The sequence below is a fragment of the Perna viridis genome, chromosome 8 (assembly GCF_037379345.1).
Source record: "Perna viridis isolate PV_CMFRI_1.1 ecotype Kerala chromosome 8, ASM3737934v1, whole genome shotgun sequence".
NCBI classification, from domain to species: domain Eukaryota; kingdom Metazoa; phylum Mollusca; class Bivalvia; order Mytilida; family Mytilidae; genus Perna; species Perna viridis.
The window spans coordinates 46,092,682-46,119,728 of record NC_142452.1 but is presented as its reverse complement, the minus strand read 5'-3'; the positions used below and the strand labels follow the sequence as shown (position 1 = coordinate 46,119,728).

Here is a 27,047-nt window from a genome sequence, read left to right as displayed (position 1 = left end):
TCAGTGATCACCAAAGTATCTTCAATAGCCATAAGAAAGCTACGGAAGGCCCTGATAACAAACGAAATAAAGTTTAGGATAACTGAACGATGGTAACTCAATAAAATCAGACTAAAATGGAAGAAGAGCGAGTAAACATATCCTATATAGTGCATTCTGAATATGCTATCCTCAAAATATATTATTTTATTCCTCATTATTCAAATTCAATATATGTATGGGTAATCAACAAAGATTCAGATAAATCTCATTTATTATGTCAAATTTACTTCGGACTTAAGCAGTACTTAAATGACTATCAACCATAAAATATTTGCAATTGGAAATGTTAAACTCTGAATGAAGTTTCATTTTGTTTTAACATGGAAACAACTTAAGGATCTTCTCAGTCCAATAAACCGATATGTTGATCTATTCAAAATTATCTGATCACCGGATGCAAAATAAAGTTTAATAGCAAGTTGTCATCAAACATTTGGGTAGCTTGCTAAGGTTGCAATACCGCATTGATTGTTCTTATTTCTCGACATCATGATATAGCCGTTCATTCCCCACGATGTACCCCAGCTGAAATAGAACCAAAAACAACTATTTCATGTAAAACTGGCAACCGTTTACCGACTTTAAATCAAATTATATAACACAAGTTATATGAAAAATTAAGAGCATTTCTGAAGTTATTAAGTAACAGTATATCTAACTGTATCGATCTGAAGTACCGGAAACAAGTTTATTTCCAGTATACTCTAATATCAAGTAGGAAAATAACACCAAAATCTTCATTCACAAAATTAATGATGACTTGAACTGTTCTAATATCGTATGTCCTTTCTTCTGAAAATTAATTTGTCACATATAGTGTTTTTAGTGTATTAAACAAGTTAATAGAAACTATTTGTTAAGAATGCAAGCAAATACTGCTTGCTTTTATGAGGAAACAACTAGAGCTTGACCCTTTTTTTTCTACAATAAAAGCAGTTATGAGTAAATAACAAATGCCTATCTGTTATTTTCCCAAGCCAATACTTCTTGCCTTTATGAGTTAATAACTATTGCCTACCTGTTTACCTACTTGCCCTTGTGAAAGAGTAACTTTTACCAACGTGTTTTTCGAAAGAAAATACTACCTGCCTTTGGAAGGAAGTACCTATTACCAACCTGTTTTTCGCAAGCCAATACTCCTTGCCTTTATGAACACCATAACCTACAACTACCATAGTATGTGAAACAAGTCTCGAAGAACAATTTGGTTCATCATATACACCCTCTTTATACATAGAAAAAGATGTCTGGTCACCGTCCATTGCTATGGCAATCGGTCCTACTGTAGCAACAGCATGAAATAAGTCTGTTTCGCTGCCATTTTTAATATCAACATATCCTCTACAAGTAGCACCGATTGAAGAATTACTGTATTTGCAATTTCCAACCTAAAATAGTCAACAAAACTACTATAATTGTATTTTCCTTATAGTCTGTTAACATTAATATCATTTATAATGAGATACTTAAAACATCAACATAGTAAATAACTTCGTGCTTTTTTCGGAGATCAATGAAGTTTAAAAATGATAAGTTTACGTATATGTTTAAATGATTCAATTGTTCACCGAAATAGATCAGAGTATACAATAATAACATTTTCTGTTCTATGAAACGATTTTTTTTCATGAAGTTCGGGTTGCTCATTTGTATATGTGTTAGTTATGTTCTTCGCAATGTGTATCTAAATGTCCAAATTTCATAGTTAGTCGTTATTCATTGGTTATATTGTTTTGTGTGTAAATCAAATCCTGGTTCCCTTGATTACCAAATCGAGAAAATAAAAGAGCCTTTATTATCATCTCTTTTAAAAATTTCATACTGAGTGTTCGTAGCAAAAATATACACAAAAATATATTTAAATTTAGACAACAACAAAAAAAAAACAAAGAAGCGGGAGATGCGATAGCAAAGCAATAATCTAAAAAAATATTGACTTATTATTATATAAATAGCAGTGTTGTATCAAATGTTCCAAGTGTAATAAATTTTGATAATTCACACTATGAAATAATTTCGGTTATTTCACTCATGGACTTTCTCCCGCCAAGACGTCAGAACTTTGACATTAATCCGCCGATCACAAATTTAATATTCATGTTGAAAAAATCAATAAATCATGAAGAAAATTCTTAAAATAAATAGGATAATCAATTGGTAATCGTGAATAATTAAAATACGATCATTCGTGCCACGATCGCAAGTTCCGCACACTTGTTAAAGTTAGGCGTTCTTTGGCACTCGTGATAATAAATTTGTTATTCACTCTTTCCAATAAATTATCCTATAATTATTCAGCAATATAGTTTAATACTAAGAGATTATCATTACAGGAGAAAGCAACTCATATACACACAAACATACACCGAAACGTCAGGAAAAAACAGCAAAAGCTACAAACGTTCCAAATTTGGTGTATCACTTATTTAACTATCGATTCCACTGATTGGGGCATGGGTACATTTGTACCGTGACACTTTCTTAACCATCACTGTACGACGAATGCTTAAAACTTGCATCAATCGTTTTTTTATCCGGAAAGATTTTTAAAAAAATAAGCATTTTTTTAAAAACAAATAAAAAACGTAACCCTACTTTTCCTGTGTATGGATACGATGCCCATGTGTCGACTCCACCCCTTTGTTTAATGAACTTGTATGTTTTATCCATATAGCCACCTTCACATCCATGGTTTCCTGCAGAGAGCGATAACTTTGATTTTATTCATAGAATAAATGACGACATTTTAAAGTAATAAATGGTATTTTGAATTTGTTTATGGCGACTTTATCATGGTTCATGGGCTAGATCTATCAATATACATAACCGCTTTGTGTACGTTAACTTAAAAAGCATACGTTTTTTGTTTTGTGATCAGGTAGTAAAGTTTTGTTAAATATGACTTCGATTGTATTTTTTTAATCCATCTTTACTTTGGTTTGCAGTGCAAAGTGTACGGAATACCTGTATTGTCATGGTTTCTTTCCCAATTCCCGATTGATCCTAGTGCAACTTGATATTTTGCAGTTCTGAGAACTGAGAAATGTGAAATTAGAACTGCACAATGTAACTTGGAAGTGAAAGATATCAACTTTGACTTGAGAAATGTAAAGTTAGAACTACAAATGTAAGCTTGGAGATCAAAAATGACAACTGGAAATGAAATGTCCAATGGAAGTAAGAAATGTCAAGGTGGAAGTGAAAAATGAGTTAGGTCTGAGAAATGTATAGCATCAATCGGGAATTATGAAAAAAACGGTCATGGCACTACCCGTCTTTCGTAAAAAGTATTCAGATTTCCCACAGTTCATCAATTCCTCTATGCAATGAGGAATTGGATAATGACCTTCATATTTGATTCAAATGCTGCCTATGAGAGGTGACTTGAAACATGACTACAGCATACCAAAGTTGCAATACATACGTGTGTAGAATTTGTTTTTTTTTCTTTTTAGCTCAGGAATTTTCATAATATTTTTTAATCAACTGTACTAATTTGATAACTTCGACATACGGTCATAGAAAAGCGTTGAAAAGCTTTCAATCTATCTTTTTTATAGTAATAAACATTTTACAGGAAATGTGACAAAGATTTGGTTAAAGAAAATATCACATACCTCCCTTGTAAATTTATGTTTCACTTACCAATAGATTGCGAGCAGTCCATAAGATCTTGGACGGACAGACGGATAAGTTTGTTATGAACAGCCATCCACTGCCCTTCCAAAGCTCCTAATATGGAAAATGCCCAACATGATCCGCAAGCAAACTGAAATATCATTAATGAATATGAATCAATGTACATCTAAATTTTAAGAGGTGAAAGAAATAAGGAAAATGCCAATTCATTAACATAGGAATAAATAAGATTTGGACAGTTTTCTTATTTGTTTAAGTCTAGAAGAAATGTAAAAGAGATTTTTTAAGTGTGTGGACATTGTTAGCTAAAGTATGCGCTGTGTACACAGGTAAATGTGCCACACATGAGAATCATATGGCTTGCATCATCTGATTATCATATGAATCGAGCACCATATGATATTCATATGTTTCAGTTAACATATGATAATTGCATGGTTATCATATGATAATCACATGTTCTTCACAAACATATGATTATCATATGTTTTCTAGCTCATATTATCATATGAGAATAATATGATAATCATATGACTACCACATGATAAATATCACATTTTCGTATGATTACCATATGACTATCATATGTGGCACATTTGACTGTGTAAAGTGTACAGAATATAACTTGATTAAACATGTTGGATATGTGATATTGATAATTTATAAGAATTTGAACTCGTATGTTTTATTTTGTGCGGATTCATAGTGTTAATCGTTTTAAAGTGTCAAAAATCAATTTATTAGGTACTAATTTTGTGCTTTTTGTACAATGCTAAAATAGCGATAATTATTAAGGTAAGTCATACCTAATTTATCTAGTAGATAAATTTTCATAGTTTTTCTCTAAGATTATTCTGAATGAACATACTTAAGAATTTTAATGTTAAATACAACACCAATCTTTATTTTGAGATAACTGGGCCTTAAAAAATATTTTAAATCATTTTATATGGATTCTGTTGGGAATTTTGAATATTTCGCAAAATTCTAAAAAATCTAGTAGATAAAATTTCTTATAACTTTATATAAAGAACACTTAACTGACTTTCAAATAGAAAATCGGGAGTCAATAATTTTGCATCTTTTCAAACAATTTTAGTTAAAAGAAAATATATATGTCTGTATGATTTTGCAAGATGACATAACAAAATGTTCCGTGTCGATATGTTGGTAGTAAGTGGGATGAACAAATGGTTATAATGGCTGTTTTACCTGGTCTCCCACTTCAGTAACATAGCCACGAGCTGTCCAGTTCATTGTTTCGGGAAGTTGTTTTATGTCTAATGATGGAACATACTGTTTCCTATGCAATCGATCTTCTGGCATTTTGAACCCTGACATTGTCTTCCTGAATTCACTCTGCGTCTGGTATAAAGAGGAAGAAAGGAAAAAGAAAATTAGGAAATACGTTTGAATTAAGTATTTGTTAATACACGCTGTATCCCTGTGCTTGGCATTTGCTAATAAACAAAAGTAAGTGCACATTTATTTATCTAATTATAAGCTTCTTTTACAGACAAAAGTTTCATCTTATATAAGAAAAAGAGTAAACTCTAGCAAATAAGTATAAATCTCTCTCCAGTTTTAAATTAGTATACATTAAATCCCTCTCGAGTATTAAATTAGTGTACATTAAATCCCTCTCGAGTATTAAAAAAGTAAACATTAAATCCCTCTCGAGTATTAAATACGTATACGTTAATTCCCCCTCGAGTATTAAATAAGTATACATTAAATTCCTCTCGAGTATTAAATACGTATACATTAATTCCCCCTCGAGTATTAAATAAGTATACATTAAATCCCTCTCGAGTATTAAATACGTATACATTAAATCCCTCTTGAGTTTTAAATTAGTATACATTAAATCCCTCTCCAGTATTAAATAAGTATACATTAAGTCCCCTTCGAGTATTAAATAAGTAGACATTAAGTCCCCTTCGAGTATTAAATAAGTAGACATTAAATCCCTCTCGAGTATTAAGTATGTACACATTAAATCCCTCTGAAGTATTAAATGATTTTCAGTAATTTTCAATAGAAGAATAATCTGCATTACTTCATATTTTAGTCTTGTTCTTATTAAATATGAAATAGAACATACGATGGACATTAGAACCAAGAAGTGCATTAAGAGGGTGTCCATGAAAAACCAAGGTTGTGGTTTGCCCATGAAAAATTTTACATTAAAAAAATTTCATCCATTTCATATAAAAAAATCATCCTTTCTCAAAGTTAAATGTTGTATTTCGTTTAACTACAACGACTTAAGAGAAAAAAATACATAGAAAGCATTGAAATTCATTGAAAACGAAAACTCTTATTTTTGTGCAAAATTTGGCTGCTGTGTTAACGAACTTTAAAATCATTTTCCGAGCCATCTGTTGTTAGTAGATATATTATTTGACATACACATGATATACACAAAACAAAAAATAGAGGAAAAAAGTACCCGGTGTGAATGATATTATAGGATCTGCCTGATTTTAACTTGAATAGCCTCTTAATTATTTACCATATCACTAAATCTGTTAATGCCCATTGTGTAAGAATACAATCCTTTTGCTGCATCAGTGTTATGCTGGTGGATTCGCTTCAATGATTCTTCCCACAGCCTTTGTCTGAAAGGATTTTACATTTTTTTATCAATTTTACTCAGAATATAATTATTGTCTTTGCCTTTAGACAAGTTAGATATAGATCTAATCATATTTGTTAGAAGTTTAGTCAACAATGACAGCTTCTTCGGAAACTTGAGTTCTGTAAAAAAAAATAATCAAACAAAATTGATAGGAAGTCTCGCGTTTGACTTCTAACATGTACTTTGAAATGAATGTATCTAGAATTCATAATTAATGGAGACAACTCTGTAAGCGAAAAAAAATGCAATAATAATGTACTTGATTTTCAATGTGGATTATCATCTTAGAGCGGACAGATTGGAATAAATGATAATACATTCCCTCATAGACCCACAAAACAACTTAATAACAAAAATAAAAATCCGTAGCCTTTTCAAGTGAATCACATATTACAGAATTCGCAAAGACTACTACTTTAATAAAAGAGCAAAAACATTTGGCAAACCACTACACTACAAACATTCTAAAGTTATCCTGTGTATACAGATAAGTTCATAAAACTTAAGTTACAAAGAAAACTAATTGATATGAACATCAAAGAACAACTATAATAACTAACATACCTAAAATTGTCCTCTGAAGGAGTATAGTGTTTGTTGAATTTCTTTTTGTAATCGATCCACCCATTTTGAATATTGTCTTCGCTCAAAACACTCACAAAGAGACAGGTAAAAAAGATATAAAAGGTTTTCATCTACAATTGTCAAATGTTTCAAATGTGAATTACACAATTTCTTAAGTGTAAGGCAATAACTCAAGCAATATTTGACTTCCGCTAGAATCTTGGTTCCCCTCATTACTCATTCAAAATGAACAATAAAGCAACCAGAACCACAGGCTAAGTTTAAGGAATAGACTAAAGACAGCATTGTGCACAACACCATAGGTATCACTCATTACAAACGTCACACAATATACTTGTACAAAATATTTACAACGCTTCGAAACGAGCAAAAATGTAGCTTCAAAGAGTTTCATTTTAGCATATAAAAAGACAAAAAGTGAACCAAAAATGTAATCTTATTATGAATAGAAATAAGAACAAAATGTGGTCATACTTACTTTATGTAACTCCAACATATAAATCAGTTCACAACAGACTACACAAATGTATCTAGTTATTAGTAAAGAGATAAATAATTATATCTTTTCGTCCCATGACCTACTCATAATAATGAATGATAATGACTTTACAAGTTTGATAAGATAAAAGTAGAATGTCCTTTTAAACGCTTAGTGCGAATGTTGTTCTATAAATCTCTACACATAAATGATGAAAAAATTGTCACATAATACCAGTCAGGCGAATAAGTTCAGCGATAAAAGTTTTCATTAAAGTTTTTACATTATGCGTGGCTTTGATGGTGATATGTTACTTACAATGACACAATGATTCAACGATAGCAATTCGTATTTAATATCAAGAATCCTTTTTCAAAATAAATCTTAAGAGAAAATTAAGTCATAAGGTTTATTTTTTGTGAACTCCACTACTTTTGTTTGTCATGGGTGTCGTAATCGCTTTGCTTGAAAATATTTATTCCTTCTACTTCTTTATACCTATCATTTGATATATTATTCACAAAATTGCACCACTTACTCTGATGACTTCGGAATATATGAATCTTTTAAGGAGGTAGACCTATGGTAAGGGACATAATCATAAAATCAGTGATGTTTGCATCATATTCAATTTCACCAAAGCCTCTCAAGCTTTCGTTTGAAACAGAATAAAATAAATCCAAGTTGATTAGATGCTTACATTAGATTGTTGTAAAATGGTGAATATAAACGTTCCAATGATTTTAGTTATGTCCCTTATCCTAGGTCTACCTCCTTGAAATATTCGACATTTCGATAATAAGAAAAATCAAAAGCATCAACTTTTTTTGTGAAAATGAAAAGTTACCAAATTTTCAGATTTGTTTGCATAAAATATACTGAAAAATAAACAAGGAAAATCAAAATTAAATCTTAAATTAATTATACTGGAAGTAAAAGTTTGTACAAATTTGACCTACCGTATATTCAAATAAACATTTGTTTAGAGACGAAAAAATTTTAATCAAGCGGAGGAAATGTCAATCGAATTTGTACATACGGAAAGTGAGTGATGTTTGCTTAACAACCATATTTTTTCTCGCTTAATGTATAAATATTTAAAAAAAAAAAAGGGTGAATCTTGTTTTGCTATAATAAAGAATCTGGTGAACGATCGTAGCGATTCGATAGGTAAAGCCCATAAACATTATGCGATATTTGATCATATGACAAACATATTAAATATCATTGACTCCGTAGTAGTGAATTAATAGCAGCAGTCTTTCTTTCACAACTTTCCCTCAAGATATTAACCTCTTTCTCAAATAATTTGCAGTCATATGATGGTACGGTTTAGGCCTGTAGTAATTTGTTCATATAAAAGCTTTATATTCATTACAGGGAAGCCTCTTGGGTTATCAAAATATTACATTTCAGATGACTATCAATATCAGTTGTTATTACTGGCATGATGATTACCATAAACATCGATTAGTTACCAAAAAAAATAACTTATTCCATTAAAGTCTTCATATACTTTAAGCAAGAAAATATCTAAAACTCTATGAAATATATTTTTTTATGGTTTTTGATACATAAAGGCAAAAAACGATGCTACCGATTTCTTTCAATAATCAAATTCAGACAATAGAATATCAAAATAAGTAAGGCATAAAAAAATCATCCGCCTTTATGTAACCATATCATGGTCAACCTGATCTATATTTTGGACACTTTAACATGTACTCTCTGGACAATATTTAACTTTACGTGGACTTGTCGGACACTACTAAACTTAGCATGAACTTAAATATGCAACCTTAGGACCAGCAGTTAATATAGTTAATTACTGGTAATGGACATACATGTACATTTTAATAATTATAATTACTTGTTTTTTTTTGTTTTTTTGTTTTTTTTTTTTGTTTTTGTTTTTTTTTGTTTTTTGTTTTTGTTTTTTTTTGTTTGTTTGTTTGTTTGTTTTTGTTTTTTTTGCCTGAAGTCTAACTATATAAGCAGCAGTATTATTTTGTCTGGGACTTTCGCTCTGAACTTTAACGATTTGGCTTTTTACTGAACTGCATATATGTATCGTTGTGTTCCTGTCTTATTAAATTAGTTAAAACACAACGCGAGTATTCCTGTTAGCCCTGCTGTCCGTACGTCTGTCTGTTGGTGCCCAGCCGTAGTGTGTCAGTAGTTAGTTTATTGCCGTGACCAGGATTTGGAACAGAAGGAACAACTCTTCGATCTACATCTCACACATAAGCTTGTCTTAGTACTGCGAAACGTCGCCGTTTATTTTTAATTTTATTCAAAAATACAACTTTCAATTCTAAAATTAATAAAATTCTAGATATAAAAAAATCTCTTTTACTGAAAATGGCAGCTCCGAAACATATTTTATCTGAATTCATGGTTGAACAACAAAACCGCATTGCTGAAAGTTTGGAAAGAATGGGACAAAATTTTGCTACGATTAACGCCCAACTTTCGGGGTTAACAAGCTCGGTATACATACAGAGTGTATCTCAGGTAGTTCCCGTATTTGAGGAGGGGGGCAGTTAAATATAAAGAATGGGTTAAGGCTATCGACAAGTATGTGACGCTCAGAAAAATCAAACAGAAAAACGACGAGAGCGTGCAGATCTATGCGGAGCCGAGGACGTGTACCTAACAGCGGTCGAGAAAAACATGTTGATGAACATCAATTGATATACATTTTCATCGACGGTTTAAGCGCCGACTATTAAAAGTTTAAGGTCTTACGACACACAACATTTTCAAGCAGATGTTGAAGGTTCAGGTCTGGAAATGAGCCTTCGAAAAAGATTTTCTTTCAAGCAAGTTGCCCCTTCAAAAGCAAAAGCTAAAGTAGCTCCGAAATGTAATACCTATGGAGATGGATCACTAAGCGTTGTCATAAGTGAAGAAAACTTGGTCACTTTGCGAAGGATTGTAGTGTAAAAAATATTCAGGCCATAAATAAATCTTTTCGGGTCAATATACCGGACGGTATAGTAAACATTTACATGTAGATGTTGTGAATGCGGAGAAATGAGTCATATTCAAATAAACTGTCCAAAAATTGAGAATAAAAGTAGGAATCAGGAAAGCGGGAAGAACATAAAGACGGTTAAAAGAAAAATGAAATCAAAATTAAAAAGAAATAATGTTTTCATATAAATTTGGCAGGTAATCCTAATTATTTTCGGTTCAATCTGTTAAATTAAGATTTCTAATAGATACTGCTAATGATGTTTCTTTAATCCATTGAAAATTTTCCAACAACTCGATCCTAAGCCGAAGGTAACGAAGGATTGTCCGTCAATTCAATCGGTTAATGGCGGTGATTTAAGCGTTGATGGAAGCGCAGACATTGATTTCAAATTCGGAAAACAAACTTTAAAACATAAAGTTTATGTAATTGATGGAATAAATATGAATATGATTTTAGGAAGAGATTGGCTTTAGGCTATATTTCGACTTTCGAGGATATTTACGGGTTGGTAAAACATACGTTAGATTAGGAGAAGATATTCACGTATCGTCCATAACTAGGCTTCAAAAGAAAGTATCATTAAAACCTAATTCGGCAACCACATGCCACGTGGATTTAAACAATGGCTTTAACGTAGGAAAATCAAAACTTTAAACCTTGACCCAAATGTCAACAGGTTTTCTTAGTGACCAACCGGAAATAACAGTTTGTGAATCAATTAATAAAGGAAATAATAGTCAACAATTTAAAAATTCAAAAAGGGGGGCTGTGATCGGAAGAGTGGAATGTGTCATGGAAAGTGAAATAAAATCGATAAATGAGGCAAAGGTGAGTGAACAAGAAGACGTTTTGGCGAACATTGATGTACCGGAGGAGTACAAAGTGAAGATTGAAAGATTAGTGCGAAAGAACAAAGATATATTTGCCCAAACAGACACTGATTTAGGACGGACCCAAACCGTAGAAATGAAATTTGACACGGGAGACCATCCTCCCATTAAACAGCGACTGTATCGAATTCCCCTGACCCAACGAAAAATAGTTGACGATGCGATTGATCAATTATGCCAGTCTAAGATTATAGAGAGGTCCCGGAGTCCCTGTTGTTTTCCTTTAGTTTTAGTGAAAAAGGAAGATGCGTCTACTCGAATGTGTGTAGATTTTAGATCTTTAAATAAATGCTTAAAGCAAACATCATATCCGTTACTCCTGATTGATGATATTATGGCATTGTTAGGCGGTGCAAAATTCTTTTCATGCGTTGATTTAAAAACGGGTTATTATCAGATACCTTTATCTGAAGATAGAAGAAAACGCACAGCGTTTGGATGTCACCGCGGATAATATCAGTTTAGAGTCATTCCTTTTGGTTTTTGAACAGCACCAGGAATTTTCCAGGAATTAGCAAATCGAGTCTTAATCGATTGCAGAGACTTCGCTGTAGCGTATCTTGACGATATTCTCATTTTTAGTCAGACAGAGAGTGATCATTTACGCCACCTTGAACACAATTTAAAAGTGAAAATGAAAAAGTGTTCCTTTTTCAAGGACGAAACTAATTACAGTTGCGATCACTTCTAACCTCTCTTAAATTCTGTCAGAATCTGGCAGAGGCTGTCCTGGGTCAGGGCACATTTTGTCCTATTCCCTGACAGATCCTGACAGAAAATGCCCTTGGTAGTGACACAGAAGATACGAAAAGCTGGTCTAAACTGTCATACCCCTGGACATTTCCTGACACTAAATCTTTCTATTCTGTGTACTTCATTTAGAACAGGAAGTCCGCGATTAATAAATGAAACTGCGTGACTAATGTAAATTCGCTAACCCGATTAGGAAACACATCTTGATTTTAAAATTTACATTGAATTTCCTATTATAAATAGAGAGCTCGTCGTGATCATCATCCCACAATCACTCGATCGTTGTTCATGTTCCAATTTTCGTCCATCACGGTCCAGTCACACATCGTTCAGAAATTATCATTGTTTACATGCATAATTTTTTATTACATTCTGTCATACACTTCTGGTATAAATTTAAATTATTAAATTATAAAATTAAAAAGTCCATGTTTCTGTTCTATGTGTAAAAGTCGTAACAGATAACTTTCAGATGTTTGGTAATTCTCACGAAGTTCAAGATTGACAAAGTACTTTCTGAGTGAAAGCTACTTTTAATAATATTAGGGTCACAAATAATTCTTACAAAAAATGTTAAAATTGACAACTTTGCATTAAATGGGTGACTGATACCTAAATATTTCGGTACAAATTCTTCAAAATGCCACTTTTAGCAACGAATATGAGTGATATCACTTCCAATTACCCTACATAGTCTTAATATATGTAGAAAATGTAGAAACTAAACATGTTAGTTTCATATTAGTGACTGTAACACCATTATTTCAGTAAAAATTCTGCAAAATGTATGAGTGCAGGCAGTTTTTCATGGTCTCTAAAACTATTGACTAAAATGTTTATTTTTTCAATACAAATATCATGTGGATGACTGTGACTCAAATATTTCTGTGACAATTTTCATATTCCAGCATATGTATGAATGCCCACACTTTTAATTGCTATGAGGGTCTAAAATTGATGACTAAAATACTAAATGTTTCAATATAACTATCATAAAGTGGTTCTGACACATTAATTTGAGTCAAAATTCTTTAATAATGTCATATTCTTGCAAAATGCATGTGCGGTCTACAAATAATGACTGAAATGCTATTTTTTTCAATATAACTACCATGTGATGACGACGCCACATTTGTTTGAGTTAAAATACGGCTAAAATGTCATATTCTTGACAAATGTATAAGTATGCACAGTTTTAATTGGTTTAAGGGTATAAAATTATTGACTAAAATGCTGAGATTTTCAATATAACTATCATGTGGTGGCTGTTACACATTTTTATGGGTAAAAACAAATTCTTTAAAAATGTTATATTCTTGCAAAATATATATGAGTGAGAACACTTTTAATTTGCTTGAGAATATAAAATTATTGAATAAAATGCTAAATTTTCAAATATAGCTATCATATGGCGGCTGCAACATATTATTTTTAGTAAAAATTCTTTAAAATGTCATATTATTGCAAAATATATTAGTGAACACACTTTCAATTTGCTTGCGGGTATAAACTTATTGACTAAAATGTTAATTATTTCAATATAACTATCATATAGTGGCTGTGACACATTAATTTGTGTCAAAATTCTTTCAAAATGTCATATTCTTGCAAAATGTATGAGTGTGAACACTTTTTATTTCCATAAGGGTCTAAAATTAACGACTAAGATGGTATATTTTTCCATATAAATATGTGGTGGCTGCGACACATTAGTTTGAGTCTAAATTCTTAAAAATTGTTATATTCTTGCAAAGTGTATGAATGCCCACACTTCTAATTTTCTGAATTAGCTTAAGAATATAAAATTATTATATAAAATGCTAATTTTTTTCAAAATAACTATCATGTGGTGGTTCTGACACATTAATTTGAGTCAATTTTCTTTAAAAATGTCATATTCTTGTAAAATGTATGAGCGCACACTTTTAATTTACTTGAGGGTCTAAAAATAATGACTAAATGCTAAATGTATCAATATAATTATCATGTAGATGGCTGTGACACTTTTTTTTAGTCAAAATTCTTTTAAAAACTCTAATTCTTGCAAAATGTATGAGTGGGAGCACTTTTGATTTCCATGAGAGTCTAAATTTATTTTCTAAAATGCTATTTTTTGTTATATACTACCATGTGGGTGACTGCGACTAATATATTTTGGTCAAAATTCTTCAAAATGTCCTATTCTTTCAAACTGTATGAGTGTGAACATTTTAAAGTTCCATAAAGGTCTGAAATCTCTATAAAATGTTTAAAAATGTCAATATATATAGGTAATCTGTATCATACAGGTGTCTAGAGCTCAATATATCTTGGAATCCCCTTTGACGAATAAGCAAATGCAATTGTGGGCTTTAGAATTAAGTAATTACAATTGCAAGGTCGAGAACATACCTGGCAAGGCAAATACTTGCGTTGATCTCCTTTCACGTGCCCCTGTGGATCACGAGTCAGACAATGCTGATATGTCAAAGGCAGAAGGTCAGATAGATGACGACTTCGACGATTGATGTTTCAAAATCGAAGTACTGAATTCTGACAGATTCAATCCACGTGACTATGTCAATTGTCGTGTAGAGAAAAAGAAAAGTTTATTGTACTGATAATTTGGTATATTTCTTGTCTTATTCTGATGCAAATCCTGTCGTTCGACTTTACGTCCCCGAAAAGTACAGAACATCAGTAATAGAGCGATTTCTTGACAAATTAGATCATATGGCCCTCGACAAGATCTATGACTCTGCAAAAACTAAGTATTATTTTCCTTAGATTTATCAGCACATAAATGAATATGTAGAAAAGTGCATAGTCCGTCAGACCCGGAGTGCAAAACAAACAAGACAACCCCTTCAGGAAACACCTATTCGCTAGTACAGCTCTGAACATGGTTGGTCCATTACCCCAGACATTGACTGGAAACAAGTATATCGTAATTTTTATCGACCTATGGCTTTTCCAGTCCCTGCTTAATCTGCAGAAAATTTAGTACACTTGTTAATTGATGAAATTTTCCCAGTGCATGGTGCACCTTCACAAAATGTCACTGACAATGGTAAAGAGCAGATAAATACTGCGGTAAGGGAAACGCTAGAATCATAAGAATCCATTATGTTAAAACAAGCTACTGTAACCCACAAGGAAATGGAAAGTGTAAACGTCTTCATAAGACAATGAACGATATACTGTCAACAAAGATCAAAGAGGATGTGTCCACTTGGGATGTGTATATAAATCAGTTGGCCGCGGTTCGATTTATTGTTAGCGCATCAACTCAGCTTTCAACATTTTCTTGTTATATAACAGAGACCCAGTACTCCTGTTAGATTCTATTTTAAAACCTAGACGACGATATACGGGAGTGGAGTTTCATAAAATTGCATTGGAACAAATGCATCGTTTTTCCTAATTGTACATACGAATTTACATAAGTGCAAACAAAAACAAAGCAAGTACGCTGATAAAGACAGTCAGGAGATTAATTTTAAGGTAGATGACCACGTATACCTTAAAAATCACAGACGTACCAACAAGCTGGACAATAATGGACTCCATATTATAGAATTAATGAACAAACATTTCTAGTAAGTTTTATAGTCAGAGAACAACTTGCATGTAAGACTACTGAGGCCCATGCTCGACATTTCAGACTTGCAAATATCGCTGTTTGGGAATTACCAACAGGAAATTTAGGTATGCTGTGCAGAGTAATCAAGGAAACCAGGGTTATAGCGGTAATCAAAAGAATGCAATCCAGGGACCAAGACCAGACATGGAAAACAGGCATACACAACTAAGAACATATAGTAACTAAAATCATACATACAAAGTAACAAAAGCAAATGAGCAACTCGGACTCCACTAAAAACTGGGAGCATGGACCAGGTGCACAGGTAGGGAGAGCGTCCTCTGCTGTTCTAGAAACACCCGCCGAGTTGCTCATAAAAAGTCAATACCGGGGTAGACAAACGAGGAAAGGAAACCTATGACCCGTTGAATAAATCAGTTTTCATGGTGCCGATGGATACACAATAACGAGTTCATGATGACGACCATAAAACTTCTGTAGTGACGATATTGCTTTGGCCAAATATCCAACAATTAAAGTGCTTAAGAAATTAGGACTAATAAAAGAAAAACCCTTGGATAACCTAATAAGTGAATAGTCTGTGGTGCACACTGGTATCGAGCTCATGAATATTATGTTTTCTATTTGGCATTATATTGGGTTTGGTATAGTTATCTGCATTATTTTAGTAATAATTGTTTGTTCTTGTAAGATAAGGCTAAGAGCTTTAACAAAAAAATTAAGATCAAACTTGGCGACCAAAAGTGGAAAAAGCAAGTTATGGTGGCTATCTAAAGATCCCAAGGAGATGACTGTGACAGAAATGGTTCCCATGTTGCAGACGACGTCTGGAGATAGGAGTACTCTCGACAGGGAGACAACAACTGAAGTTGTGATGCCCTCAGCACCGAAGTTGTTTATTGTGAACCACCTTTACCCGTCATTTGAAGACACAACGATGTCACTGCAAATTATATATATTCCGACTATTATCGTATATCAATATATTCAGACTGTTTTACTGTTGCTAGAATAGGAACATAATGAACTTAGATCAAAATTTCAGATAGAATCATAGACTGCTGCTATGTGAACAAATTACAATACAAGTATATTAACATTCGTATCCGTTCTTGGAGGTGGAGGAACTCTTTCCACAATACGACCTATTGGAAAAGCTATCCGAGATATCTTTTTATAAGGATAGGACGGATGCAACCCTATCATGGTCTATTTTTTGGACATTATTAAACTTTACATGAACTTCTCGGATACTATTAAACTTAGCATGAACTTAAATATACAATCTTAGGACCAGCATTTAATATAGTTAATTACTGTTAATGGACGTTAATGTTCATTTTAATAATTACTACACTTTGTTTTTGGCTAAATCTAACTATATAAACGGCAGTATTATTTTGGCTGGGACTTTTGCTGAAACTTTCGCCCTGAACGTTAACGATTTGGCTTTTTATTGAACTGTACCTGTGTAGCTTTGTGTTCCTGTCTTATCAAATTATTTAGAACACAACGCGAGTATTTCTGTTAACCCTGCTGTCCTTACGTCTGTCTGTTGGTGCCCAGCCGTGGTGTGACATTTGATAAGAAAACATCAAACAGCATTTTATGTAGTAAATAAATATAAATTTAATCGCGTTATAAAGGAGTCGTGTTGTGTTGGCATAATCACTGGATAGCACATGCATCATTTTACTACTGTGAAAGTACTTTTCTTGGTGGTTACCAATTTCGTGGTTATGGGAATAGTTATCAGTTCGTAGATTCTTGAATTCGTGGATTTGACAACTTAATCATACAGAGGAATGGAACGTTTCATTCCTCTTCAGAACCAAATTTCGTGGTTTACTAAACCCACGACAACCACGAAAATTGGAACCCCGCGAACAATAATGCATTGTCAGTATATTAAACTATACATACATAAAATTCATCTTTGGTGATCATACATACAAAGTAAGAAAAGCAAATGAGCAACTGAAAACTAATAGCATGAATCAGGTGCACCGGTAGGGTAAGCGTCCTCTGCTTTTCTAAAAACACCCGCCGAGTTGGCCATAAAAAAGTCAAGTCAGTGGTAGATGAAACAGCAAAGGAAAACTATGACTATGACGTTGTGAACAAATCAGATTTCATGGCGCAGATGGATACACCGTAACGATCCACGAGTTCATGATGACGACCATAAAACTTCTGTAGTGATGACTTTAATCTTGTGGCAATATAACCGTGTTCCAGAAGCCTATTTGTTAGAATTCTAGCGCGATTCAAAAAGTATGCATAGTGTCGGCAAGCTCTGGCATAATGTATGAGTTGTGATATAAACACTTCATACGCCGATGCTGAAGGGATGCTGTTACAGATGAAAAGAAAGTTGACAATTCTGAATGAAAAGTCATCACGTTTGTCGTAAAATGTGGTCAATAGTTTTCCTTTACCACTTTAAACATAAAAGAATATATACAAATAGCGGTAGCTGAGATTAGAGAAAATGATATTAATTCCTTTTTTCTGGTAATTTAGTGAAAATAAACGAAATCATATACTTTGTCTAAATTATTGCAAAATAACAACTTTAAATGACAACTTTTTATTGTTAGAATGTAATACCTATCATTCTGGTTTTTTCATAGCTGTAAGGAAAGACGTACATTCATTTCAGTAGCAAACCCATGTCTGTTAAACACCGATACTCTGTACACTACCAGTAACAACATAATAAAGGATTTTCAATAAAACAGTCAATTAACCATACTGTAAAGTTGACTAAATCGCTAAGTGTACGGAAGGATTAGGGGTTTGGAATAAATTATAAATAATTTGATTTTAAATGATGTATTCCTGAGAGTAAGCAGACAAAACAAGCGTATCCAAAATGACCTAATATCATAAACGATACTACAGATAAAGATAAATTAAAGTTTAACATCAAGGATAATGTATGTATCTATTATTTTCAAATAATCTTCGAGCAGACAAAGCTTCTTTTCGGATAGAAATGGTAGTAAACATTGCCACTTTTTTCAAATTACAGAGAGGTACTGAGAAAATGAAAATTCCTATTAAAACACTCTAAGAAGGACCAGATAAAAGAACTAGCGCAAGCTCTCGCAAGTGTAGGATTTCACATCACGACAACTTTACTGGACACTTAAGTGGAGTCGTATATACACATACGAACGCAATTTATTCAGTATTTCAAACATCACACACTGAAACATTTTAAACTTCAAATTCCAATACTCTTACCTCAAAAAATATGTTTTTTTTTCTGACAAATACGTGAGTATGTGTGGTTTTTTCTTGCTGCATATTTTTTTTATTTTTTTAAATTTTTTTGGTAAATCTACGAATTTCAAAACAAGAGGCAAGAGAAACATATATTTAATTCAGAAACAGTTGTTTCTTTGACATACTGCGGAGGTCTTACCAAAGTATGCACATGCAAGTAAGTTACAGTTACAGTTACACACACACACATACATATATATATGTCTGAAAATTTCCCAACGATGTTAGAACTGTCAAATTTGCGATGCAACTTTTTGGTCGTTACCGCTGTGACATCTATGGCAACACCGCCTGCACAAAACCCAGCGCCCTAGACCACTCAGCCAGCTAGGCTATATAAAATATAGCTTTCGCTGGCCGGGTCATTCCTCATCGTAGGATTAATCTAGGGCTGTAACGTAGTACACGATGTATGGTAGTACGGGACAAGTCCTTTAGATGTTATTATGTAGGATAGAGGTTTAAATTAATGATGCATGTCACAACAAATCAATGTTATACAAACGTCTCAGAATGTGACGACTCTATTCACTACACTGCTCCATCGGATCAAATTGATACAGGGAAGATACTGTACTAAATAAATACTAATTATTAATTCAACACAAAAGCACAATAAAATGTAAAACATATAGGGAATAATGAACTCACTTCTGAATCAAAGACTCATTTAATTCTATATGCATAAGTAATTGATGTCAACTTTGAAATAATATTTGGAAGTGTATTTAGTATTGGTCATTAGATAGGGTATAAGTAGACACAGTTCCAATATATTACCGTACATATTACAAACTCACACACCACGACAGCGAGATTCATTCAATGCTGAATGTTTTGCTTACTGACTAAATCCTTAAATTGATTTATATCGATTAAAGTACAAAAAAGGTGTTTTACATCGAGAACTTAAGTGTCAACATTTTAATTTAGCAATCCAGAAAAACAAGAAATAAAGTTGTGTATAAGACGGAAAGAATATCTGAAATGTTTAGAAAATGTTCAGATTTGAAATTGAGTACAATAAGAATGATTTCTCCTGGTTTTCATGTTTTTGGATTATCAAAATGTCTGAAATCAAAAAATTACATAGAAAGTACCTTTAATTTACTGTTTTTCTTATGATCATTTTACATATTCTCTATAGATTAGGTGAACTTCTGTCTTTCATGAATAGTTTCACTTCTTTTTACAGCTTGCTTTGTGATGAGGGTTTGGCAATTACTGGGGATGAGTGATGACCTGTAGGAGTTAAGTTGTTTGGAGGATGACTGTCGCATTAGCAACCATACCACATCTCCTAGTATTATATCATGAAAATTTGTTGCTTCGATGTTAACCAAATAAGTTACAAGTTTTTTCTGAATCTATCCTGAATGATACACGCTTAAGCTTCTAAATTTGTGAAAAAAATTTGACCCCACAAAAAAATCTTGAAAAACGCCACCATATTTGCTTTCACGGCAATCACTTTTCATATATGTCTACCACGTCAATCAATCATATTTTGGACATTTCATTTTGTTTTATTTCTTGTTCAGAAACAGTTACTAAGCACATTACCAGTCCTATGATGTTCTTTACTAAGCACATTACCAGTCCTATGATGTTCTTTACTAAGCACATTACCAGTCCTATGATGTTCTTTACTAAGCACATTACCAGTCCTATGATGTTCTTTACTAAGCACATTACCAGTCCTATGATGTTCTTTACTAAGCACATTACCAGTCCTATGATGTTCTTTACTAAGCACATTACCAGTCCTATGATGTTCTTTACTAAGCACATTACCAGTCCTATGATGTTCTTTACTAAGCACATTACCAGTCCTATGATGTTCTTTACTAAGCACATTACCAGTCCTATGATGTTCTTTACTAAGCACATTACCAGTCCTAGATTGTTCTTTACTAAGCACATTACCAGTCCTATGATGTTCTTTACTAAGCACATTACCAGTCCTATGATGTTCTTTACTAAGCACATTACCAGTCCTATGATGTTCTTTACTAAGCACATTACCAGTCCTAGATTGTTCTTTACTAAGCACATTACCAGTCCTATGATGTTCTTTACTAAGCACATTACCAGTCCTATGATGTTCTTTACTAAGCACATTACCAGTCCTAGATTGTTCTTTACTAAGCACATTACCAGTCCTATGATGTTCTTTACTAAGCACATTACCAGTCCTATGATGTTCTTTACTAAGCACATTACCAGTCCTATGATGTTCTTTACTAAGCACATTACCAGTCCTAGATTGTTCTTTACTAAGCACATTACCAGTCCTATGATGTTCTTTACTAAGCACATTACCAGTCCTATGATGTTCTTTACTAAGCACATTACCAGTCCTATGATGTTCTTTACTAAGCACATTACCAGTCCTATGATGTTCTTTACTAAGCACATTACCAGTCCTATGATGTTCTTTACTAAGCACATTACCAGTCCTATGATGTTCTTTACTAAGCACATTACCAGTCCTATGATGTTCTTTACTAAGCACATTACCAGTCCTATGATGTTCTTTACTAAGCACATTACCAGTCCTAGATTGTTCTTTACTAAGCACATTACCAGTCCTATGATGTTCTTTACTAAGCACATTACCAGTCCTATGATGTTCTTTACTAAGCACATTACCAGTCCTATGATGTTCTTTACTAAGCACATTACCAGTCCTAGATTGTTCTTTACTAAGCACATTACCAGTCCTATGATGTTCTTTACTAAGCACATTACCAGTCCTATGATGTTCTTTACTAAGCACATTACCAGTCCTAGATTGTTCTTTACTAAGCACATTACCAGTCCTAGATTGTTCTTTACTAAGCACATTACCAGTCCTAGATTGTTCTTTACTAAGCACATTACCAGTCCTATGATGTTCTTTACTAAGCACATTACCAGTCCTATGATGTTCTTTACTAAGCACATTACCAGTCCTATGATGTTCTTTACTAAGCACATTACCAGTCCTATGATGTTCTTTACTAAGCACATTACCAGTCCTATGATGTTCTTTACTAAGCACATTACCAGTCCTATGATGTTCTTTACTAAGCACATTACCAGTCCTAGATTTTTATTTGGTTGTTGCTCTTTTGAAATAAAAATTATAGTTTGTACATGAAATTAACACTTTGCAAGAGCTAGCGTTATTGATTCGGTTTCATTTGGTTGAGATTAGTGGGAGACTAATGTATGATGTTCTTTAAAAAATATATGCAGATCTGAATGATAATGATAATCGTTGTTATGTTTTGTTTTGTTTGTTTTGTCTTTTTTGTTCAAGGCTATTGGAGTAATTTGATTATAAAAGTGAACTTAGTTTGAAGATTTATGTTCAACTATTTGCTTATATAGACAACAGGTATTTTTTCAATGGTCAAACGATATGCTGGAAGACATTTATCAATTGCTAATGAAGTTTGCAAATCTAACTTATCACTAGATAACAGGGCAGGACTTAACCTTGAGACTCATAGTCAATGACTGACTGTCAACGAGCAAAACATTTTCCAAATGGGTATGCTAATAAAATGGATTTCCATTACCTTGTCAGGTACCAAACCACAGAAATTATTAAGATGACATTACTTCCCTCTTAGAAAAGAAAGGATGATATTAATCAAATATTCTAGAACTCAGTCGACATACTAAGCTACACTGACAAGTTTTCATGGATTTGAACAAGCTGTGGTTATAACAGTTCCCACAAATAATATTGGTGACACCAGCTACTGATCTGTGTTCAAAATGACATGAATTTATTGTAAGGTTTGGCAAAAATTGAAATTTGCAAGAGGAGGGAAAGGTGGAAATTTGTGGAAAATATGGGGAACATATGCTACATGCTAAGAAGCGGGGATTATTTCAGGGACCAGTGTCAGTGGAGCAAAGCAAATTTCAAACAGTTGACTGAAAAACAAAAAATGAATTGAACATTAAAATATTAGAAAATGTTTGTTTTCATACTAAAACTTAATAGAAAATGTTTGTTTTCATACTAAAACTTAATAGAAAATTAATTTCATTTTTAAAAGTATTTTGAGTATAAGAAATTATGTATTATAAATTTCAATTTCAAAATGAAAATCGGAAAGTTGGCAACCACTGTAAATATCCTGGATTGGTACACATATTTCCGATAGAAAAAGTAGATTTAATCAAAATTCTTAGGGCTAAATCTACTACTTCCATCACAGTTATTTTTTGTCTGGTATGATTAAGCATATTCTTCTTATTTACTATTAAATAAGCACTTTCTTTTCACTTTGACAAATATGAACAAACCATCAATATTTTTAAACATGAGAATCACAGTTTTTGGAACATCGTACTAAAGAAAAACGTCTGTTTTGAATAAAACTTATGACGTCATACAAATAATTTAAATTGTTACGTACTTTCATAAAATAAAAACACTTCAAACCTTTATATTAAAAGGCGCCTGGTTGCTAATATTTCCTGCCATAAAGTGGAAAAGTACATACCGTTCGGTCATAATTTTGAACGCAACGAAATCGCAATCCCTTGACAGATTTTTTACGGTTAATGTTGTTGGATTATTAGTAACCATATGTAGTTTATTATGTCGTTTCGATTTGACAGATTTTATACGAATTATGTTATTCATTTTTGTACTTACTGTTCATAGTTCTACAGCAGAAGTTCCCATTACAACATGGTACATTCAGGTCAAGTCCGGGGTAACATGCATTAGGTAATACACATGTTCCTCGAGCAGCTTTGCACGAACTATCTTCTACAAGATTAACTCATTGCGTACGATTTTTGTTTGACTGGCATTAATATTCTGAGGATAAGACTTATTTCTATCTGGTAATCGATACGAATTTGAACTTTGACCGTAGAAGCACTGACAATTTTTTTTAAGATAAACCTGAACATGTATTGTAATCTACTGTGTTGAAAAATCCCGGTCGGCAAGCAGTAATATGGAGTAAGGATCTTGCGATGTTTTCAATCTTTGACCAAAAAGGCTTATAACTCACACCTAAAAGTATTCTAAACTTATGACGAAAAATATATTCTAGTTAATGTTAAACTGTAGGTGGCAGAATTATTCTAAAACTCCCAATATATTCAACTAGTCTTTTGACAAATTACATCTATATTATATTTATTTTACTAGGTTGAATTCTGACAAGTTTATAGGTTCTACATCGGAATTATATACCTTGAATATCGCAGTTATCTCCTTCGCAGCCGCTGGGACAACAACAAGCTGCAGCTCCGTTCTGTGAAATAAGACATTCTCCGCTTCCTCAGTTATATCCAGTACAAGGATTGTCTGGAATAGTAATAGAGTAATTACCGGAACCAAGATTCTAGGGGAAATCAAAAGAATGTAATCCAGGGACAAAGACCGGACATGGTAAATAGACAAACACAACAAAGAACATAAAATAACTAAAGTAATACAACTAAAGTAACAAAAGTAAGTGAGCAACTCATATTTCACTTAAATCTTGGAGCATGGACTAGGTATACCGGTAGAGTAAGCGTTCTTTGCTTTTCTAGAAGCGCCCGCCGAGTTGCTCATAAAAAAGTCTTGCCCGAGGTAGACGAAAGAAAAAAGAGAATTAGTTCATTCGTAAACGAATAAGTATTGTTTCATTATTTATCTATTTAAAATATATATTTTTACATGTTATCCAAAATAAAAGAGCAGTGCTAGCTCAGGATTTAAAACACATTGAAATTAGGGAGTAGTAAAACGAAAATTAAATGAAAAATGAAAAATACAGACACATGGTTTTACAAGTCATTTGAAATGTAATGTATATATTTGCTACAGATTTTGTTTTAAAACGGACATTGGTTTATGTTAATTTTGAAATTATCTATCCAATGTAAGAGTTATCGTTTTTTTTTTTTATTTTGGTTTATTTGTTTCCAAACCTACTCACCTGGGTAAATACTGTACCCAATGACTTATTGTCTATGTAACTAACAATATGTTAAGTTTTTACCGTATAATTTGAATAAAAAAAATACTTATTAGACCCAAATACATTGAAATGGTTGATTCTCGTCCAACCTTCAAAAAAACTTTCTTTTTAGATTTTATTTTCTTTTCAGATATTTGCCAACCGAATTCAAGCATACGAATATGTTCTAAATCCATAGTCACGTCAGTTTCAAAGGCGAAATTTCGTTTTAGTCACCAAGAAATGGAAGATTCGTCGAGTTAAAACATCTCAATACTGAACACTGATCATAAAACATCAAAATCCCACCCATTTTTTTCCTGTGTGATTTTTTTTCTTTTTTTCAGGGTCTGGAAGACGGGAGAATCTACTTAAAATTTCGATTTTATCTTATAGAATTTTTAAGTAACATTTTGAAGTAAGCATATTTTTTATCGAAAAAAGTATCAAAAGCGACTTAGAAGTATATCATAATATGTTTGCATGTACTGTAGGTTGTGTCTACAAATCATGGAAAATTTATCATATCTGGATGCATGACAAAGAAACTGCGCTTTATTTTATGGGAAAATGTTACAAATCTGAAAATTGCTTGTTCTTCTCGTTTGATATTATTTCATTACTGTCCATGCCGTCCATTAAAAGCTGAAATAGTATCTACAATAACAAAAATATACAATTACCAATAAAGCTTAGGGAATCAACATACCATCACAGCGGTCGCCTGTCCATTGACCAGAACACTCACATGTCGGTACTGGTTTTATGGAACCAGAGCCTACTCCCTTCAGTTTGGTGACACATTTCCCCCCATTTGAACACTAATAGTTCATTTGTTCAAAGGGGCCTAAAATATACAGTTAGTCAAGCGGCATAAGTGTTAGTAATCAAATTTAAAGTTTATATTGAGATTGTACATGTACCAATAAATATGTACTTATGTATTGGTGTGCTTCATTTATATAGCTGGATCTGCAAAGTGTATCACCAAACCTCATCCAAAACTATAAACATCTATACTCACATCCGTTGAAGTGTCCAGTCTTACCACGACACGTGTTACTCCTGTAGAGGTATTAATTTAATGTGGATCCTGGAAATTCGAAAGATTTTCTGGAGACCCTAAATTCAAAATTATCATCCAAATACAATAGCATTAAAACCTATGATTTTCAAATGTTTTCAAAATGCTTGAATTTTGATCGACTACATAGTTGTCCAGTGTGGAGGACTTGATATAAAGTTACTACAGACACTGTGAAGTCAGTCTCATTCTTGATCTATACTTAGAGACCGACGATAACACTATTGAACAAACCGTACGACAAACGCAATGACTTTTCATTCAGAACTGTCAATTTTTCTTTCATCTGTGGCATCATCCCTTCAGCATCTGTGCATGGAGTTTTCATATCACAACTAGCTTTCCTTAACTACGCAGACTTTGTACCGTGATAGACTTCTTACAATTAGACTTCTGTAACAGGGTTATGATGTTACAAGATGATCACTATAGTTTTACAGTCGTAATCTTGAACTCTTGGATAGTTACGGTGTATCCAATTTCACTATGAAAACTAATTTGTGCAACGTGTCATAGTTTTAAAATAACGTTGTTTGTTTGTTTGTTTGTTTGGTTTTTTTTTTGTGGGTTTTTTTTTGTTTTTTGTTTTTCGTTTTTTTTTTTTGTTTTTTGTTTTTTTTTGGTTTTTTTTGTTAAATCAAAACTATGAACATTTGAAAAAAGTATGAGGGTATTTTGACTTTGCACTAATTTCAAAATGTTTAATCACACGTATACGTAACTATTCAATTTTCTTAAAAGTAATCAACTTCAACTGAAGAATAGGTAGAAATGATGCAAAAACAAATCCTACCGTATCTTCTGGGTTCTATTATAACAAGAATGATGGCGAGGGCAACCACCAATGTGTATCTAAGGAACATTTTGGTAGTGTTCGTCAAAACATTTAAGCTTAATTGAAAAATAAAACAAGACTTAAAAATGCAGTGCAAACACAAAGGTATTGCGAACATTTTTATTTAATTATGGGTTCATCCTCTAAGATGTAGAACTCTAAATGGAGCATCATATATCTCTTATGAATATATACTTTATAAATAAGTTGTTCCTACATTACACATGCGGTAAATGCTGATAAGTGTTCTTCTTCATATTATAAACTTTGAAATCAAAAG

At 32.7% G+C, this 27,047-nt stretch overlaps 1 protein-coding gene and 1 long non-coding RNA gene across 2 annotated transcripts; one reads left to right on the top strand and one right to left on the bottom strand.

The window, feature by feature from the left end:
- Positions 1-235: 235 nt before the first annotated feature.
- LOC148610732 (cathepsin L-like) lies at positions 236-7,529 on the bottom strand. The gene is made up of 8 exons (XM_088596028.1): positions 7,386-7,529; positions 6,887-7,017; positions 6,197-6,302; positions 4,894-5,046; positions 3,688-3,811; positions 2,638-2,738; positions 1,159-1,430; positions 236-567 (listed from the first exon to the last, which is right to left on the bottom strand). Exons 1-8 carry the CDS (start codon positions 7,401-7,403, stop codon positions 468-470), a joined length of 1,005 nt encoding a protein of 334 aa, XP_088452154.1. The 5' UTR covers positions 7,404-7,529; the 3' UTR covers positions 236-467.
- A 16,216-nt stretch (positions 7,530-23,745) lies between these two features.
- Positions 23,746-26,435, top strand: LOC148610731 (uncharacterized). Its single transcript, XR_015914639.1, has 3 exons — positions 23,746-24,292; positions 25,000-25,266; positions 25,815-26,435. It is a non-coding gene; the product is annotated as an uncharacterized LOC148610731 (long non-coding RNA).
- The last annotated feature ends 612 nt before the right edge of the window (positions 26,436-27,047 follow it).

What these genes read in the sequence shown, in the direction of transcription:
- LOC148610732 (XM_088596028.1), bottom strand. An exon ending in TTACTGAAGTGGGAGACCAG is followed by an intron (nt 3,812 to 4,893) that starts GTAAAACAGCCA and finishes ATGATATTTCAG; the next exon opens with TTTGCTTGCGGATCATGTTG. An exon ending in TATTGGCTTGCGAAAAACAG is followed by an intron (nt 568 to 1,158) that starts GTTGGTAATAGG and finishes GTTCTATTTCAG; the next exon opens with CTGGGGTACATCGTGGGGAA.